Below are 20,000 nucleotides of genomic sequence, written 5' to 3'. Positions count from 1 at the left end.
GCTAACTAAAAATGCTTAATTTAAACTGGTAGGCCTATGTATTTATAGCCTACATAGGCTAGCTTCTAAGAGTCTACAATTAATTCCCTGGATTTCCTCTACTCTTCATGTGACTGAAAATGAAAAATAATCTTCAAAAACAACATAGATAGACGATCTTTGTCAGCAAGTGGGCGTTGAGTTCCTTTCCCTCTCCCTCCCTCCGTGGGTTCGCGTGGGCGGCCCCGTGTGGCAGCAGAGGGCGAAACACGACACCCGGCATAGGAAGGGAGGGAGGGAGGGGGGTAGAGAGAGAGAGAGAGAGAGAGAGAGAGAGAGAGAGAGAGAGAACACGAAGTGGGTGAGCGAGAGAGTGAGTGGAAAAAGAAAAAGTCCGTGCCGGAGAAAGAACTCGAGTTGTTGCTTCTTTTTTTGGTTCATTTTTCTTTCAGACTGCGCTGCTGTTTAGACTTCTGACTATCGGCGAAGATTGACGAAGATTAAAAAATGACGATGAAGGGGACGAGGAATCGACCATGCGACATTGTTGCAACAAAAACGGGATGAATTTTTAGTCTCGTCGCATTCCGTTGCTCCAGCCGAAGACTCCTTCAAACTCCCAAGCCTGCGCCATTCAGACCCGGTGCGCTGGATTTCCCCCCTCTTCCAAGAGGCTAGCAGCACTTTTAAAACTATCGCCAGGGCAACAAAAAGTTCCCAAACTATAACTAATGTGTCCAGATTAGAAGAAGAACTCTATATAAAGTTAGCGGATGTCATTTTTTGGGGTTTTGGTTTTGAATTAACTGCTCGTAATCGGGACAGGTTGGCTTGGCTGTGTGTGGTTCTAACGAGCCACTTCTTGTGAGAACAACACGGGAGCAAGGAGCGGGCTAACTCCGCTAGCTTAATTTACCAACGTCTACACAAAAAAAAAGTTATAAGTCGACGGTTGGGAAGGAAAGTGACAGAAAGCAACACGGCGAAGATGAAAACCTCGGGAGATTCGGGTAAGTGGAAACACAGCCACAGTTATCAATACGTTAACTTTGTTTTATTACTGTTCTGGAAATGAAAACAACAGCGACCTAGCTCTCGATGGCTACCTCGTTAGCATGCTGCTACTACTAGCTCTAACAAACTCTCGCTCCCAGGGAAAGTGTGACAAAATGATGGCGCTGGCTGGCTGGGGTGGACCCATCCGAGGCTGCTGTTGTTATTGTTTCGGCAAAAGCTTGTTTGTCTACAACTCGAATCCCACGCGGTTTAGTTGGCTACATTAGATCAATGCACCCACTAAATAAAATGCTGTTTTTCCTCATGTATTACCCACGTAAACCGGGCTCCGCTCCGTGTAGCGATTTGCCGAGTTCTGTTTTATTTTGCGGAGATGTTTGAAAGTGTCAGGCTGGGGGCCAAAGTGCACAGACCCTCACCTCACCACGATAGTTCTGCAGCCTACGTGAATTATTACTTGAATTAATGTCTCAACAACTTAGTTTAAATTGAGCAACTGAACAATTTCACCACCAGTACACGTAACAGCAACAAGTATCATTCAGAACACCTTTTAATATAAGTTATTACGGCTGAAGAAATAGGTTTTAGATGGAGAACCGTTGGGGATTTTTTTATATATATAATTTATAGGCTATCACACGCTGTATATATGACAATGTTGCAGTAGAAAACGAAAGGTGTGGTCCTAGGAACAGTTTAAAAGTTCAATAGAGAGGAGAGGAGAGGTCAACCATTCAAAGAGAAGGCGGTGTGGCCTACTGTTTACTTTGGTTACTTTGGCTTCTATTGTTTTTTTTTTGTTTGTATGAAGAAGTAGGTTGGGCTACTACTATTATTAGGCTGAATATACAGTTATATGAAAAGCTTACTCACCCACATGACAAGCTATTTATTTTAAGGAAGTGCTGGGGCAAAGTGCATTGAATTTTCTTCATGATTTGTGTTCACATATTTGTTTTTTCGTTGCATTTTTATCATTCTTATCTGGAGATAACTTTTCCATGTATCATTGAATGGTAGATAGTGACCGTATTGGCATTGGAACTCAATATTCAAGTTTCAAAGTGTTTATTGATTGTCATATTGCACAATAAGAAACATGTTCTCAGTCATACAGTGAAATTATCCCTTTGTTTTCCACAGACTGAACGCCAAGAAAATAAACAAGAAAATATGCAATATACAAGTAAAAATAGAAAGAAAAAAAACAGCGATAATACAGAATATACAATTTTACAAGGCAAATGGAATAGCAGCAACTAGACAAAGCAAAGGTTAACGGCGATAGTTGGGATCTCATCTGAGGTTATCAACAAACAAACAAAACAGTTTGTTTCTTTATTTACAAAGATCACTGTGTTCTTTGCTGTGTGTGTGTGTGTGTGTGTGTGTGTGTGTGTGTGTGTGTGTGTGTGTGTGTGTGTGTGTGTGTGTGTGTGTGTGTGTGTGTGTGTGTGTGTGTGTGTGTGTGTGTGTGTGTGTGTGTGTGTGTGTGTGTGTGTGTGTGTGTGCGCGTGCGTGTGTGTGTGTGACCATCAGACACGTGGAAGAATTGGATCCAAGTCAATTGGTGTGTGTGTGTGTGTTTGTAAACATCTTTCCTTAGCTGCTTCATTCACGTTTACACTAAAAGACCCCAGTTGTTTTGGCGCTTGTATTACAAATTCCACTCTGTTTTTAAAAAGCTGTTGTCTTTGAAATTAATATGATCTTCACACTCTGTACTTTCACTCGGTGAAACATGGTGTGAGTGAGACACTGTGATGGCGGTGGGTAACGGTGTCATTCACCATTCACTGTGAGAACTCGCAGGTGTGAGCCGCCGCGCAGAAAAGCTCTTGTGGCTTTACGGCTAAACTGATAGTCGGGGATTCCTGCTCGTTAAGTCAAAGTACAAATCAATGAGTGGTTCACAATCACATCCCCAGTAAAATATTAATTTTACTCTCAGATTCGAAGGTTTTATTGATTATTTATTTTGTGTGGCTTTTTAGTTGTAGGCTATGTTTGTTTGAGGAGCACAATTGGGAGTTTTGTTTATGTAATGTTATGTAAACTTTTTACATCTCAAAACAATCGTGAGAGGGTGCACCAGTGGCGTAGTGGATAGAGCGCGTACCATATCGGCTCAGGCCTTCGTTACAGTGGTCGCCGGTTCAAATCCGACCCCTGGACCTTTACTGCATGTCACCCCCCCCCCCCCCCTCTCTCTCTGTCTCCCCGTCTCAACTCTGTACTATCAAATAAAGCTCGAAAATGCCAAAAAATTATCTCAACAAAAAAATCATTTGTGAGAAATCTTTAACTCAATCAGTCGGTCAGAGGTTATATGACCAAAGTTGGCTTTCCAGTTTTTTTTTTTTTCTCCAGCTGGTCCTTTTCTTGTTTGTCTTTCAAGCCGCTGTATGGGAACTATAACCCCAAAATACTTGAGAATCGGACAGTGCCTCATGAACCGTGAAACAACCTTTTTATTTTGATCGTGGCCGTAGAGCCCGCCATGCAGAAAATCCCTCGCAGGCGTTGAGCAATTAAACATCCCAACAAAACAAAACCTAGGAAAAAGTTAGACTATTTGTTCTTGGGCCATAATCTTTTTTACCCATTACATTTTTAGGGATATTCTCAATCTGCCAAAGTGAAAGTGGCCAGTGTTCATTTTTAGCACTTTTCTGGTCAGACTAACATGTCATTGTGGGTTATTTCAAACATTGTATTGTCTTCTAATGGCTTCGGTTATCCACAGGGTCAGATTAGCAAGGTTATGCTACACTTCCCTTTTTTAGTTTTTAAAAGTAGACGGCCTAGTTTTTAGCCACAAGCCTTGCCTAGGAGACTCGCTACATTCGTTTGTGCTCGGTGAGTGTGTGTGAACTCTTTAAAACTACAACATAGGCAAGGCAAGGCAAGTTTATTTCTAAAGCACATTTCGGACACAAGGCCATTCAAGGTGCTTAACATAGTGCGTAACTTTTAATGACATCACTTTAAACACACACACACACAGGGGGGTTTAAAGCTATCGTGTGTAACTTTTTGCTCTTCGAAACGAAAGCAACTAGTACAGTTTTCAGTCTGGTTCCTATTTCTCAGTATTAAGTTATTCACATCCCAATTTCCCTCGTTGTTGTTTTTTGCCCGTCATCTGAATCTCAAACTCTTAATGGGGCTGTGGAGACTACCAGCGACATCAGTAATATCACGTAATAAGGGGAATTTACTCTATTTTTCTTTTGTATTCTTAATATCCAGGGATGCTATTGGGTTAACCACATAACATTATGCGCGGAGCCACACAAGCCCTTTGTCTGCGCTGCCTGTTGTAATTCCCCTGGTGTGTGTGTGTGTGTGTGTGTGTGTGTGTGTGTGTGTGTGTGTGTGTGTGTGTGTGTGTGTGTGTGTGTGTGTGTGTGTGTGTGTGTGTGTGTGTGTGTGCGTGTGTGTGTGCGTGCGCCTGTTGATGACTTTATGTATATATGGGTCAACCTCCACTCTCTTCCTATCAGGAAGTGAACAGTCTGGCCCCACCAGCTCCAATTTTCCACTTGTGTTACTCCTTATATCAACACACAGCCACATGTGAGACGTCACAGCTGCAGACGGCCCGCGAGCCAGCACGCTTTGTTACACTCAGCCCCTCTGTGTGTGTGTGTAAGAGAGAGAGAGAGAGAGAGAGTGAGTGTGTGTGTGTGTGGGAGAGAGAGAGAGAGAGAGAGTGTGTGTGTGTGTAGGCTGTGTGAGTGTGTAGAGTGAAAGGAGCCATACATGAGCAATTAGCTGGTGTTAAGTCTGGTTAGGGCTGGGCTGCTGTTTATGACTGAGAGTGTGTGTGTGTGTTCATACGTGTGTGTGTGTGTGTGTGTATTTGTGTGTGTTTGTACATGTCTGAACGTTAAGTGGCCATGTGTCAGTCACCGTGCGGTTCTACCTGACATTGTGGTCACAACAAAGTGACAGTTTGACTTTAACTGGTGACACCAAATTGGCCTTTACTTGAGGAAGAGCATTTGGTTGTCGGCAGCGAGTAGACTACAGACTCAGCCTATTGAAATAACAAGAACACACACACACACACACACTCGCGTACACACACACACACACACACACACACACACACACACACACACACACACCGTTTACTCAGATTAGAAACGGCTCTAAAACATTGTTAGACCAATAATGAACTAGGGTCTCATTTGTTAAAAAGATATGATGCTGTTATATGTTAGTTTACTTTGGGAATGACTGTGTTGGGTTACGTCGCACCGTTATAATGAATTATGATGTTGGCACGGTAACAGACAAGGCACAGTTACACTATACGAGTCGAGGCCAAGTCGTTTGAGTCAGGGAAAGTTTGACTTTGGGTGAACAGCGATGTAACCGATATATGCGATATATATTAATATGTATTATTATTTTTCAATTATTATTATTATATCACTAATAAGGAAGCCAATAGTCATTATAGATATATAAATCAGGGAGAAGGGGTGAGATTAAATAAGTTTTCTTCTTCTCACCCCTTTTCGAACAGGTAAAGCAAAGTGTAAGACAGTTTATTTTCATTTGTGGTTTTCATTGTGTGTAAATATTACTTTATTGTAACTGTCCACTTGTTTAATTTATTTTATTTTTTATTATTTACTTGTTCGAAATAAAAACATTTTCAATTCAAGTCAACCTGTGTGCTTTGGGACACTTAGGGCTGCGGTCCAATCCCCATTACTTCTTCTCTGCTATTTAGTAAGGTAGAAAAATACTTAGGATGGTCCCAATACATGTGGTTGGAGGATGCAGCATGCTTAAAAATAGTAAAAAATGCCCTTCTACTACATCCGATTTTTTTATTTTTTTATGTGGAAATCAGGTGATGTGGTGATGCTGACCCACAATCCACTGCAGCGCAAATGGCGTCACATCGAAAGGAGTAAATAGTTTTAAAAAATGGTCTGTGCAATTTAAAAATAAACAGACATTAAAATGCAGCGGTGTCGAGTCCCATCACTACTCACTAAAGCAGCAGTGCGTAAGAATAGATCATTAGCCCTTTGCTGACTTGCCATTTAGAAGGGAAAATAGCCTACAGTAACCAAAAAAAAAAAAAAAAAACACCCCAAATGCCATTGTCCCTCCCCTCAGGAATTACCTGTTAGTGAGTGATCAGGTCAGGGCTAAAGGTCTGACCCGATCACATTCCTGATTACCGCGGGGCAAAAGCCGACGCTGGAAAAAGTAGTGCGGGATTCGGGAATGACGTCAGTATTTCTCTGGTGTGTTGTCAAGTGGCGGTCCGGGGTCATTGTTGCTATGCTGGATGTTACGGCCGGCCTCTGTTTCCTGTGTGTGTGTGTGTGTGTGTGTGTGTGTGTGTGTGTGTGTGTGTGTGTGTGTGTGTGTGTGTGTGTGTGTGTGTGTGTGTGTGTGTGTGTGTGTGTGTGTGTGTGTGTGTGTGTGTGTGTGTGTGTGTGTGTGTGTGTGTGTGTGTGTGTGTGTGTGTGTGTGTGTGTGTGTGTGTGTGTGTGTGTGTGTGTGTGTGTGTGTACAGTGGCTCTGGTGACCCATACAACGCTCGGAGAAGAGACAACAGGTAGCGCGAGCTGGGACATGCTGGCCACACAAACACAGAGGGGCCTCACGCATAGGAAAAAACCCTGACAGTCAGACAGATGCCCTGCGTTCCAAATCACATACTCTTTCTTTTTACTACACTACATACTAAAGTACAGAAGAGTTTTAGGGCCACAGGAGAGAGAAAAAAATTAGATAAGGAAGATTTTTCTTGCATTATGTCGAGAAATGTCAAAAATAAAGACAAATACTATTGGAGTTAGTGGGGGCATTTATGTTTTTTCAGCATACTACAATTGACGTGCATGTATTGGGACATCCTACATCTTTTTCTGGCATACTAAATAGTAGGGAAGTATGGAGATTGGAATCAGGGTCAGTGTTGGTTGGTAGTAAAGAATTGCGTGACTAGCTGTCCTTCGAAAAGTGGTTTTTAATCAGATTGCTATTCCACCATTTTTGATTGCAGGTCTTACTGAAGTCGAGTAAGAGATAAGTGATTGCTGTTAAAGGGTGTGTGTGTGTGTGTGTGTGTGTGTGTGTGTGTGTGTGTGTGTGTGTGTGTGTGTGTGTGTGTGTGTGTGTGTGTGGGGGTGTGGGTGTGTGTGTGTGTAGACGTTCACGTTCACAAGTTGAGGCAAGTTTTGAGTGTAGTGAGAAGCCCTTTGCTCTGTGATGTGATGGAGAGGCTGACTCAAAATCCTGACGTTTTACGTTGATATTTAAAATGTCCGAAACATTATTGATTGTAGCGCCAAATTGCTCTACATTAATTCACTGGAATAATGAAAACATTCCCAATCAAAAAAGAATGGCACACCTCCCAACTGCTGTGTCTTTGGGTGTTTCAAGTTAAATCTTTTATCAAATCAAATCAAATCAGTTTTATTTGTATAGCCCAAATATCACAAATAGACATTTCCCTCAGTGGGCTTTACATTCCATACAGTAGGACACCCCTCTGCCCTTACACCCTTATTTTATGTGAATTAGTAACTTCTTCCTCCGCTCAAGCATCGAGAATCCCGTGCAAGATGATTCGGAAGTCAAGGTGTTTTGGACCGGTATCACTATCTTTCCTTGTAATTTCCCCTTGTGAGGAATTCAGTTTTTTGGGGCTTTTCTGAAAAAAGTTAAAATAAATAAATCTAGGCCTGGCTTTAGACAACGTGCTGGTTATCATTAGTCAAGTACGAGGAGCGAGAAGAGAGGAGCGCCACTTTTTAGTCCAAAGAATGTGCTCATCATTTTAAATGTCTTTTGTCAGTCTGCCTGTCAGCATGGTATCTGGAAGGTGTGTGTGTGTGTGTGTGTGTGTGTGTGTGTGTGTGTGTGTGTGTGTGTGTGTGTGTGTGTGTGTGTGTGTGTGTGTGTGTGTGTGTGTGTGTGTGTGTGTGTGTGTGTGTGTGTGTGTGTGTGTGTGTGTGTGTGTGTGTGTGTGTGTGTCTGCTTGTGCATGCGTGTGTGTGTCTGCGTGTGTGTCTGTGAATGCGTGCGTGTCTGCTTGTGCGAGTGTGTGTGTGTGTCTCTGCTTGATTGTGTGTGTGTGTGTGCTCAGAGACAGCAGCCGCGGACCCCCAGCTGGGCACATGAAAGAACAGAGCAGGTCAAGTGAAACCAGCGAGTCGCTCTGCTGAACAGATAAAGACAGACGTCTAGATATCTCTCAAACAAGTGTGTGTGTGTGTGTGTGTGTGTGTGTGTGTGTGTGTGTGTGTGTGTGTGTGTGTGTGTGTGTGTGTGTGTGTGTGTGTGTGTGTGTGTGTGTGGGGCTTTCCTGCTGCACTGTTGTTCACGTGATTATTCACTCTTTTGCATAAACTCTCCTTCTTATGCCAATTCATCAAAATGAATTAAGAGATAATATGAAGAAATCCAGATAAATTTATAATCTAAATGATGACATGTTGGTATAGCACAAAATGGTTGTACTGCAAGGCAAGGCAAGTTTATTTCTATAGCACAATTCAGACACAAGGCCATTCAAAGTGCTTTACAGGGGCATAAAATACATCAGGATTAGACGTTAGAAATTGCATTTAATATATAGTAAAAAAAAAAAAAAAAAAGGACACTTCAAGATTCACTTATTTTGGTCCCCCTCCCAACTTTCGACAGTGGCAAATAAAATGTGCCGTAATAACCGAACTGTAACACTCAGCTGTGTGTGTGTGTGTGTGTGTGTGTGTGTGTGTGTGTGTGTGTGTGTGTGTGTGTGTGTGTGTGTGTGTGTGTGTGTGTGTGTGTGTGTGTGTGTGTGTGTGTGTGTGTGTGTGTGTGTGTGTGTGTGTGTGTGTGTGTGTGTGTGACAGAACTGCACCGCTCAGTTGAAAGTGAACAAGGTTTTAAGACTTAATAGCTTTATCAAGTCGGTCCTCCTGAGGGGAAGCGTGTGAAGCCTTTTATTCATCCAGACGTGCCCACGACATTCACACCGTCCGCTTGCCCTTGGAGCTCGTTTGAGTCCCACAGAGGCTGAGAGAGAGAGAGAGAGAGGCAGGAGGTGTGTGGAGGTATAGGTTTGGTTTGTGCTTTGTCCCGCTCTGTTTTGGCTGGAGTCATCCTAATGAAACCTGTGTGAAGATAGTTACAATGTGTGTTATGGCTATGGTCATGTGTGGTTGGTGGGGGGAATAAGAGGAAGGTCTGTGTGTGTGTGTGGGGGGGGGGGGGGGGATGCCCTGGTTGGTTTGGCATCGTTTAAATGTCCAGAAGTGTTTGGGTTGTAATGTCTCCCCCAACATGTGAGCCTGCCTGCTTAGTGCTACACACTGCAGAAACAAGAATAAAGACACACACACACACACACACACACACACACACACACACACACACACACACACACACACACACAAAGGGACAGACTAGGTGTGGTCCTGTGTTACTCTGCCCACATTGCGACTGCCAACGCCAGCTCCAAAGTAGTTACAACCGAGTTGCTGTCGGGGCAGAAATATCCACCAAACACCATATGTCTTTAGGGAGTCTGCTTTAGCTGAGAGGAGTGGTGTGTGTGTGTGTGTGTGTGTCTGTCTCCGTCTGTGTGTGTGTGTGTGGTAAGACAGAGGTAGTCTGCCAGGTTATGTTCTAACAATCACACAGAGCTATAGTATAGAGATGCAACGATACACTATTTTTACAGTTCCGATCCGACCCCAGTATCTAGGTTTTGTATATCTGCCCATATGGATACTGATATCGGAATTGGATCGATCCTAAAGTTGACCAGTTTAATACGTTGCTGAAGACTCACTTTTGTTGCATTGGCCTTTAACACAAGTTGAGACTTTAACACTCCTAACTTTTTCTCTCATGTATCTTATATGTTGTTTTGTATTGTATCTTGTTCAGCACTTTGGTCAACTGATGCAGTTTTTAAACGTGCTATAGAAATCATTCTGACTTTGACTAGCCCTACTAATGGAGGTGGCAGCATCCAGCTTATAATGTCTTTGTTACAATAAAACAGGGGCTCTCACAAACCTAACCAATATATGCAACTGATTGTCAGTATAAGAAACCATGGTTGATTTACAAACCAGTTGCAGTAAAACGAAGCAGAATAAATTGGAGGCATTTATTTATGTATTTTCTCAAAGGGGAGACCACCTCCATAGCAGCCGAGGGGGAAACCATGCCAACAGGTGTGGGTTCTGTGGTTGTTTGAACTGGGCTGATCCAGACCAGAGTTTAATCCTGACGTTGTACACTTGTTGATGGTGCACCTGCAAACATTTTAGCCCACACTGCTCGATTGAAAAAATATTAAATGTCCGACTTGCTTTCAGGAATGCCAAACAAGTTTTTATTCATATTCCCCACAAATGGGAACCTTGTTATTCTACTAAATAGTCGTTTCTACAGACTCGACTCTGTTGGATATGTTGCTACCTAGACTAAAACCTCCATGAAAAGCCTCCAGGAAAAATCAGACATAATTGAAACCAAACTGTTGGAATACGCAGCTGTTAAATTAATAGACAATCTGCACAAGTTAGTCGATGTTTTTCAGTGCTGCTGTGTGGTTCATTTCTGGGTTCCAAACTAAGTAAGGTCTTCTAATGGGCTGTGGGATCGGAAAAAAAAAATCACAAGTTAGATTTTTTTTGGGGGATTTTCAAGCTTTATTAGATGGTACAGAGTTTAAATGGGGAGACAGAGAGAGGGGGGGGGGGGATGACCTGCAGTAAAGGTCCACAGGTCGGATTTGAACCCACGACCACTGCAACAAAGGCCGGAGCCAATATGGTACACGCTCTATCCACTACGCCACCAGAGAACTGATTGAGCAGACACTGATTCCGTTTGTGCCTGTCCATCTTAGAGGTTTGGCGGGCCGCGTAGCTAACTATTAGGCCCTACAGTACAGTACAGGGCAGGCATGGAAACTTCATACGGTCACACTAACTCTACTAATGTGGCCACATGTTTCCTAAAGTGCCCTTTTACATGCACAGACTCTGTAATCAGGGGGAACTGATTGAAGAAGCCTTTGGTAAATTTTGCTAGAACCTGATTTTTTTTGGTGGGACATGGACAAAATGTAAACATAGTTTCTACAGGAATATTCAATCAAGCAGTGCATGTGCAGGACAAAAATACTCAAGTATCAACGTTGCTAAATAATGCCCAAGGGAGTTGAAAGCTAATACCGTCACTCGTAAAAGATCCCTCGTATCCAAACTATTTGAATTCGAAGCCAAGACAAATTTTTAGCTGTTTTGTTTGGGGGGATATTTTTTTTTGTTATATGATGAAAGGGGCCGATTCCCCTCAGCTGATTTTCAGTACAAGACCGAACAAGATGGATAATTTTTTTTTTAACACGCACGCACGCACACACACACACACACATACACACACACACACACACACACACATAGTTTAATTTGTGTGTTTTCATATTGTAAATAGAAAATGCCTGGAGTGGAAAGGTGAGGTAATGTTTTGACTCAATCAAGTCGGAGAGAGTTGAGCTTTTACTTTTCTGGCAGTTTGTCTTGGACCTTCAGAGTCAAGAAAACCTCTCTGCGTTCCAATACTTCCCTACTATTTAGTACGCCAGAAAAAGATTTAGGATGTCCCAATACATGCAGGTCAATTGTAGTATGCTGAAAATACCTAGATGCCCCCACTAACTCCAATAGCATGTTGGAGTATTCGTCTTTTATTCTTGACATTTCTCGACATAATGAAAATTAAATCTTCCTTATCTGATTTTTTTTCTCTCTCTCTCCTGTGGCCCTAAAACCCTTCTGTACTTAAGTATGTAGTGTAGTAAAAAGACTAAAACTCTTCTGTACTTTAGTATGTAGCGTAGTAAAAAGACTAAAACTCTTCTGTACTTTAGTATGTAGCGTAGTAAAAAGACTAAAACTCTTCTGTACTTTAGTATGTAGCGTAGTAAAAAGACTAAAACTCTTCTGTACTTTAGTATGTAGTGTAGTAAAAAGACTAAAACTCTTCTGTACTTTAGTATGTAGTGTAGTAAAAAGACTAAAACTCTTCTGTACTTTAGTATGTAGTGTAGTAAAAAGAAAGAGTATGTGAATTGGAACGCAGTTTGTGTGTGAGCGAGAGACGGAGATGGGTAACGCTCCTGTCCGTTCGTTTGTCTGTTGGGAACCATGTGGGGAATTTTCGTAACTCGTCATGGGATTTTAGCGGTGTGTGGTGTGTTTATATTTGGTGTGTGTGTGTGTGTGTGTGTGTGTGTGTGTGTGTGTGTGTGTGTGTGTGTGTGTGTGTGTGTGTGTGTGTGTGTGTGTGTGTGTGTGTGTGTGTGTGTGTGTGTGTGTGTGTGTGTGTGTGTGTGTGTGTGTGTGTGTGTGTGTGTGTGTGTGTGTGTGAAAGGGTGGTTTTTTTTTTCAAACCTAAAATACATGAAGTTTGTGTGACTGTGAACTGAATTTTAGCTAATTCCCTTAAAAAAAAAAAAGTTACACCCCAAACCACACAAATGCATATAGGCAGAATACTCTCTCTCTCTCTGTCTCTCTCTCGCTCTCTCTCTCTCTCTCTCTCTCTCTCTCTCTCTCTCTCTCTCTCTCACACCCTCTCTCTCTCTCTCTCTGTCTCTCTCTCTCTCTCTCTCTGTCTCTCTCTTTCTCACACACGCCTTCCAGACCAATTTCAAACAAGCCCAAAAGTCCACTGAACCCTTTTCTACCCATGACATAAAAAACAAACTTGCATCTTTTCTCCACCTTCAGCTCAGAACGCACACACACACACACACACACACACACACACACACACACACACACAGTGTATTGCTGGAAAGCAGCAACATGTATCATCTCTGGGCAGCTCTAAACAGGGGCTTGTCCGTACGTAGAGAGGGTTTAACGGCTTTAATATGATGACATAATCTGTTTCCAAACTCCCTGTGGCTCAGGTGACTGTGTGTGTGTTTGTTGGTGGTGATCCAACAGCACGTTTTAGAAAGCCAATCGTGCCCCCTTCATTTGAGTCTAGATTCTAGAACCATTTTTTAATTAATTTATTTATTTTTTAAGATTTATTTTTTGGCATTTTCAAGCTTTATTAGACAGTACAGAGTTGAAATGGGGAGACAGAGAGAGAGAGAGAGAGAGAGAGAGAGAGAGAGAGAGAGAGAGAGAGAGAGAGAGAGGGGGGATGACCTGCAGTAAAGGTCCTCGGGTCAGATTTGAACCCGTGACCACTGCAATGAAGGCCGGAGCCAATATGGTACACGCTCTATCCACTACACCACCGGAGCGCCCCCAGATTCTAGAACCATTTTGCCAATCCAAATATGCCATTTTCCTGCCTCGTGTCCAACCAGCCAATCGTCTGACATGCAGGCTGCAGGCTAACAATCTAACTCATTATCAACAACACTATTGATGAGACCCAAAATGTCTCCTTTTTACAACAGAAATGCACTTTTCTAGTTGAGCGTAAGTGAAAGCAGCTGGCCATACCTTGTGAAGGGAATGTGAGGGATGGGCTCGTCTCGTTAGCCGCTTCAAAGCTCCGCCGTAAATAACACCAGTGATAAGAAACGGCAGCGTTTGATCCGCTCGGCCGTAAAGCTAAGTCTGCTGTATGTCTGTCCTTTCTTTATCAACCACACACACACACACACACACACACACACACACACACACACACACACACACACACACACACACACACACACACACACTCACACACTCACACACACACACTCACACACACACACACACAGCAAACAAACTTGCCTAATGTTTCTAATTATAACATCAACTTAAAGATGAATGTCATGAAAGAGCCAATTGAAACGGATGATCTGAAAGAGAAAGAATGCTAAATCATTAACCATTGACACATGTTTGTGTGTGTGTGTGTGTGTGTGTGTGTGTGTGTGTGTGTGTGTGTGTGTGTGTGTGTGTGTGTGTGTGTGTGTGTGTGTGTGTGTGTGTGACTCCCCGGACCTGCGGCAGTGATGTATGAGTTGTGACTGTTTTTATTGAAACGTGAAAGTCGGTTAGCCCCTCAGACACTCACTAACTCATCTCGCCCACTAACGGCACGCACACTTTATTAGGGGGGGCCAAGCTTAGACCCCCCAACATGTCAGGAAAATGGCTCATGTCTGTCTTGCATTAACACACAGAGAGAGACACACAGACGGAGACACACACAGAGACGCAGACACACACACACACACACACACATAGAGAGGCACAGATAACACACACAGACAGAGAGGGACAAACACAGAGAGAGAGAGGGAGAGACACACACACACAGGGAGAGAGAGAGAGAGACACACACACACAGAGACACACACACTCTTTTAATTTTCTCACTACAGCTAGCGAGCGTGGCTCATTTGGGCTCTGCCATGTCGCTGCGGTGACGCCGTCTTTAATGTTTTAACACACGGAGCGAGTCACTCAGTCTAGAGCCGCGGAGGATCCAGAGTCTACGCAATAGACTGAAGAATTAAGACTGTGGTGGACACACACACACACCATCATATGTAATACACACACACACACACACACCATCATATGTAATACACACACACTCAGACACACACACGTCTCAGACACACACACACACACCATCATATGTAATACACATACACACACTCAGACACACAGAGAGACACAGACACACACACATACACACACACAGAGAGACACACACACTCACAGAGAGAGAGAGACACACATACACAGAGAGAGAGAGAGAGAGACACACATACCCAGAGAGAGAGACACACACACACACACACACACACACACACACACACACACACACAGAAGATGACTAACTTGTCTGCTCCTCTGTGGATGAGGAAAGGCTGAGTAACTCACCCAGACATCTCGCATGTAGCCCGGCTGGCTGCGTCTTTATTAGCTCTTTTAAAAATTAAGAATTTCCCGGACACACACACACTCCTCAAAAAGCAAATTAACTGTGTCACTGTGATTGTGCTGGGAGCTACTAGTGGTACATCAACAACTTAATGAGGGGGGGCGCCCGTAGCTCAGTTGGTAGGGCCCCCCCCCCCCCATGGGCCTCGGCCAGCAGCGGACCCGGGTTCGATTCCAGCCCGCGGTCGTTCTCTGCATGTCACTTCCCTCTCTGCCCCATTTCACCTCTGTCTCTACACTATCAATAAAGCATTAAAAAAAATGCCAACAAAAATATCTTAAAAAAAAAAAATTTAATGAGCAAATATTGAAGCAGGGACAGCTAAGAACAACAGTGCTCTTTATAAGTATCCACGTTGGAATTGAGAAGAGAATTAATTAAGAAAATTTTGTGGGGAAAATCTTTATAATCGATTATTCATAAGCATGTAAGCTAAGAGACGAGTTTGGGATTGTACAAAGTGTCCTTCATCTAATGGCCAATGCTCTGAAGTAAAGGTTAAAGTTTCCTACAGTTTCAGTCTCCAAGTTGTTCCAGAGTGAGTGAGTGACCAAGACAAGATTAATACAACTTTTAATCTGGCCTTTTCTTGACTTTTTATTTTATTTTATTTTTTAATCCCGATCAGGCCCGGTTCTAGACAGTAATGCCTCGTTTCCACCGAGTAGAGCGGGTCGGATCGGAGCGGTTCGGTCCGGGTAGTTTGGCTTTTCATTTGCCAAAAGTTGGGTAGGGTACGGTTTAAGCGCACCTAACCGCTCTGAGCCGCTCCCGATCTCAGTACTCCTCCGTAGGGGTACTAGCCGCCTGAAAGCGGGCCGAAAATGCATGAGAAGGCGGAGCTACACACTGCCGTCATTTGATTGGTCGAAAGAATCATTTCCGCCATGTGTAGATCTCGGCAAGAGTGAAGAGAGTCTTGTGTTTTGGCGAAAATGTGAGCACAGCTCTGTTTATTGTGTGGTGTTTTTCCTCGTCAATAAATTAATCAGTTGGTTACACTGTGTCCCATAGTCACGTAGCTGCCGCAGCCAGCACTGTTTGTTCGCTCACTGTCTCTATGAGTTGCGCCGAGCGGTCTCTGTGTGTTTACGCCATAGATAGGCTAGTAGTAAAATACACGCTCACAACAACACGGGGGGAATAAATAAAGAAGCGGCTGGTTTGAATCATTTCCGCCGTTTGTAGTCACCTCGGCTAGAGTGAAGAGAGTTTTGGCGAAAATGTGAGCGCGGCACTGTTTATTGTGTGGTGTTTTTCCTCGTCATTAAATGAATCAGTTGGCTACACTGTGTCCCACTGCTACGATGTCACGTAGCTGCTGCAGCCAGCGCTGCTCGCTCACTGTCTCTATCAGTTGCCCCGAGCCGTCTCTGTGCTCACAACACGGGGGGAATAAATAAAGAAGCGGCTGGTTTGACCAAGCAAAAACGAGAGACCGCTGGCTTGACCACAGTTCCACAGCCCGATAGTTTGACCCACTTTCTGGCGGCGGCTATCGCAGTCCAGCCTAAACCCCGCCCTACCAGTAAGGGTAGGGTCGGCGGTGGAAACAACACCGAGATTCTTAAAAGTGAGCTGTCCCGCTCTGAGCCGCTCCGATCCGACCCGCTCTACTCGGTGGAAACGAGGCATTAGATTTGGGTGGGCTGGTAGAAATTGTAGGTGGGCACAGATATAATACCAAAGATGCGCGCGAGCCGAAATGTTTTGCCCTTGTAAGATCTCTGCGCCTGCTTTTTGGCATAGTTACTGTAATGTTAGTTTTTAGACACATCACTGATGAAGGGGGGGTGGGGATGGGGTGGGGGGGGGGTTTCCCATAATAACACTGCTACTAGAAGCTTTCCATATCAGCCACCTTCTATGAAGAGCAGAAGTATTTAATTGTCTTAGAAAATAAATAGATCAAATATACAGAATAATTTGCACAACCCCTTCAGAACCTTCACAAAGACACCACAAACTGTAGGGTGAGACAGTGAGACCATAAAACGCTCTTTCTGCCTTTTCTCAGGCTAGGATGAACCGATTACTAAAATATGTTGCACATTTATACTACATAGGATCTCAGAGTTCAATACACCTTCATATTCCAACCGGTGAAGTAGGCCTTTAATAAGAGTATCTTTCTCTTTCTGTATAATGCAGTTACTTTTTCTTTTTAATTTTTTTTTGTAAGATCCTTATCCAAATCCTGTGTGTGTGTGTGTGTGTGTGTGTGTGTGTGTGTGTGTGTGTGTGTGTGTGTGTGTGTGTGTGTGTGTGTGTGTGTGTGTGTGTGTGTGTGTGTGTGTGTGTGTGTGTGTGTGTGTGTGTGTGTGTGTGTGTGTGTGTGTGTGTGTGTGTGTGTGTGTGTGTGTGTGTGTGTGTGTGTGTGTGTTTTTTTTTACGGAGAGTGTGTTGAGTCATATGTGGAACAGATTTTAAGGCCGAGGCAAAGTGTGTGATTTTTGAGCGTACAGTATAAATGGAACTGGCTCAACCTCTCCTTTGCCTAGAGTCTTAATCAGTGCACAAATATGCACATTCCTGTCTGATATTTGCTCTCCACACACTCCGATAATAAAAGTGGCTTTGTGGTGTGTGTGTGTGTGTGTGTGTGTGTGTGTGTGTGTGTGTGTGTGTGTGTGTGTGTGTGTGTGTGTGTGTGTGTGTGTGTGTGTGTGTGTGTGTGTGTGTGTGTGTGTGTGTGTGTGTGTGTGTGTGTGTGTGTGTGTGTGTGTGTGTGTGTGTGTGTGTGTGTGTACTCTGCTTGGCTGTGAGTTAAGTTTCATGACTTCGGGAGTGTTTCTCATACAATGGCCGCTTATGTAAAAGGACACATTCATCATCACGTCTATGAACTAAACCTTCGTAGCTCTGTCGCTCTGCCGTGTTCACATTGTCCTACTAGTTCCAATCAACAGACACACACAGAGGCACAGACACACACACACACACACAGAGGCACAGACACACACACACACACACTCTGCTGGTCCCGTTGTAATCAACAGTGGAGCCTCTTGGTCTGCGTGGAACGATGCTGAAAGGAACGGGGGATTACGGGAAAGAGAGAGAGGGGGGAGGGGAGAGAGAGAGAGGGGGAGATGAAGTTTGATTGGCAGGGAGATTGAGAGTGAGTCACTCAACCAGCTCCCTGGGTTTGGAGCTACGGGCCCTATTCTGGGCTGTGGTGACACGTGTGTGTGTGTGTGTGTGTGTGTGTATGTATGTTCTGTGTGTGTGTGTGTGTGTGTGTATGTTCAATGTGTGTGTGTGTGTGTGTATGTTCAATGTGTGTGTGTGTGTGTGCGTGCGTGCGTACGTGTGTATACTTAAGTGTAACATGGTTCAATGCAACAGCTGAAGTCACAAAATTTTCGTAGCAAGAGTGTGTGTGTGTGTGTGTGTGTGTGTGTGTGTGTGTGTGTGTGTGTGTGTGTGTGTGTGTGTGTGTGTGTGTGTGTGTGTGTGTGTGTGTGTGTGTGTGTGTGTGTGTGTGTGTGTGTGTGTGTGTGTGTGTGTGTGTGTGTGTGTGTGTTGGAGGAAAATGAAAGTCGTCTGCCGACCAAACCACAACACAGAAGCCAGATTTAAATGCAGATATTTCTCTTCTCTCTGCCGCTCTGAAGTCCCGTCTATTAAACTAACGCTCCATAGATCACTCCAGGTCTCACACACACACACACACACACACACACACACACACACACAGGCTACACATTCACTGGAGCTTCTGACAAATTCACTTTCAAGTTGTGTTCTATGGATTACCCTCCACTGATTGGCTGGATTTACAGTCTTAGTAACAGGACAGTTCATTTAGTCTTTGGTTTGGGCAAAATCAAAATCATGCAATATTTAATATTTGTGGAGAAAGCCATTGGGTTTGTGAAGTGAATAACTCTAGGTCATGGTTACGTACACAGTTCCGGAAAATATTAAGAGACCACTCCAAATGTTCAGTGTCTCTTTGTTTTACCCTTTAGAGGCATATGTTTGAGTAGAATGAACATGTTGATTTTATAATATAAACTACTGACAACATTTCTACCAAATTCACCATAAAAATATTGTCATTTAGAGCATTTTCAATAAGTAATGTAGAGATGAAGATTGAAGAAAAATCCAGACTGGTCTCTGGGCTGTATTTGGTCCGTCTCTTCCTCGTGAAGTTTTGATGACACTTTCATGGTGTCACTTACTGTTGCAGTGAGGTTGATTCTGCCACCTGACTGACTGACTGACTGACTGACTGACTGACTGACTGACTGACTGACTGACTGACTGACTGACTGACTGACTGACTGACTGACTGACTGACTGACTGACTGACTGACTGACTGACTGACTGACTGACTGACTGACTACCTGGTTTGATGTTATTAATCAGCAAAGCAACCGTCTGACTTTAGAGCTGGGCTGCGTGGCTTAACATTGGTTGACTGAACTCTGCAGGGTGGTGTGTGTGTGTGTGTGTGTGTGTGTGTGTGTGTGTGTGTGTGTGTGTGTGTGTGTGTGTGTGTGTGTGTGTGTGTGTGTGTGTGTGTGTGTGTGTGTGTGTGTGTGTGTGTGTGTGTGTGTGTGTGTGTGTGTGTGTGTGTGTGTGTGTGTGTGTGTGTGTGTGTGTGTGTGTGTGTGTGTGTGTGTGTGTGTGTGTGTGTGTATCAGATAAAACAGATCAGTGCTGCCTGAGTGGAACTCTTCATATAGACCAGGGGTGTCCAAACTACGGCCCGCGGGCCAACTGCGGCCCGCGGCCCGCTTTTTATTGGCCCGCGGCCGATTTTAAAAATATAATGTAATATGGCCCTTTGAAAAAAAAAGAAAATTTTTTTTTTTTTTGCATTTCTCAGTTAACCCACTAGTGCAGGGATATCAAACACTGATTGATTGGCCCGTGGCACATTTTAAAAATATAATGTAATATGGCGCTTTTAATTTTTAAATAATTTAAATGCACTCATTATATTACAGAGGAATATGTCCCATAAAAGAAAAAGAGCAACAAGCCCATCCCAGAGGACCCTGCATAATATTTTATTTTAAATTAA

At 43.6% G+C, this 20,000-nt stretch overlaps 1 protein-coding gene across 1 annotated transcript in view; it reads left to right on the top strand.

Annotated features, from left to right (window-relative positions):
- The first annotated feature begins 373 nt into the window (after nucleotides 1-373).
- The window catches only part of erf (Ets2 repressor factor), a 48,968-nt gene continuing 29,341 nt past the window's right edge, over nucleotides 374-20,000 (top strand). The window contains exon 1 of the mRNA XM_080045030.1: nucleotides 374-989. Within this exon, the coding sequence (XP_079901156.1) occupies nucleotides 968-989 (22 nt within the window). The 5' untranslated portion in view covers nucleotides 374-967. The remainder of the gene's footprint in view (nucleotides 990-20,000) is intronic.

The sequence above is a fragment of the Ammodytes marinus genome, assembly GCF_949987685.1.
Source record: "Ammodytes marinus genome assembly, chromosome: 17".
NCBI lineage: Eukaryota > Metazoa > Chordata > Actinopteri > Uranoscopiformes > Ammodytidae > Ammodytes > Ammodytes marinus.
The sequence above is the reverse complement of the archived record's forward strand: the minus strand, read 5'-3'. Positions and strand labels throughout refer to the sequence as shown.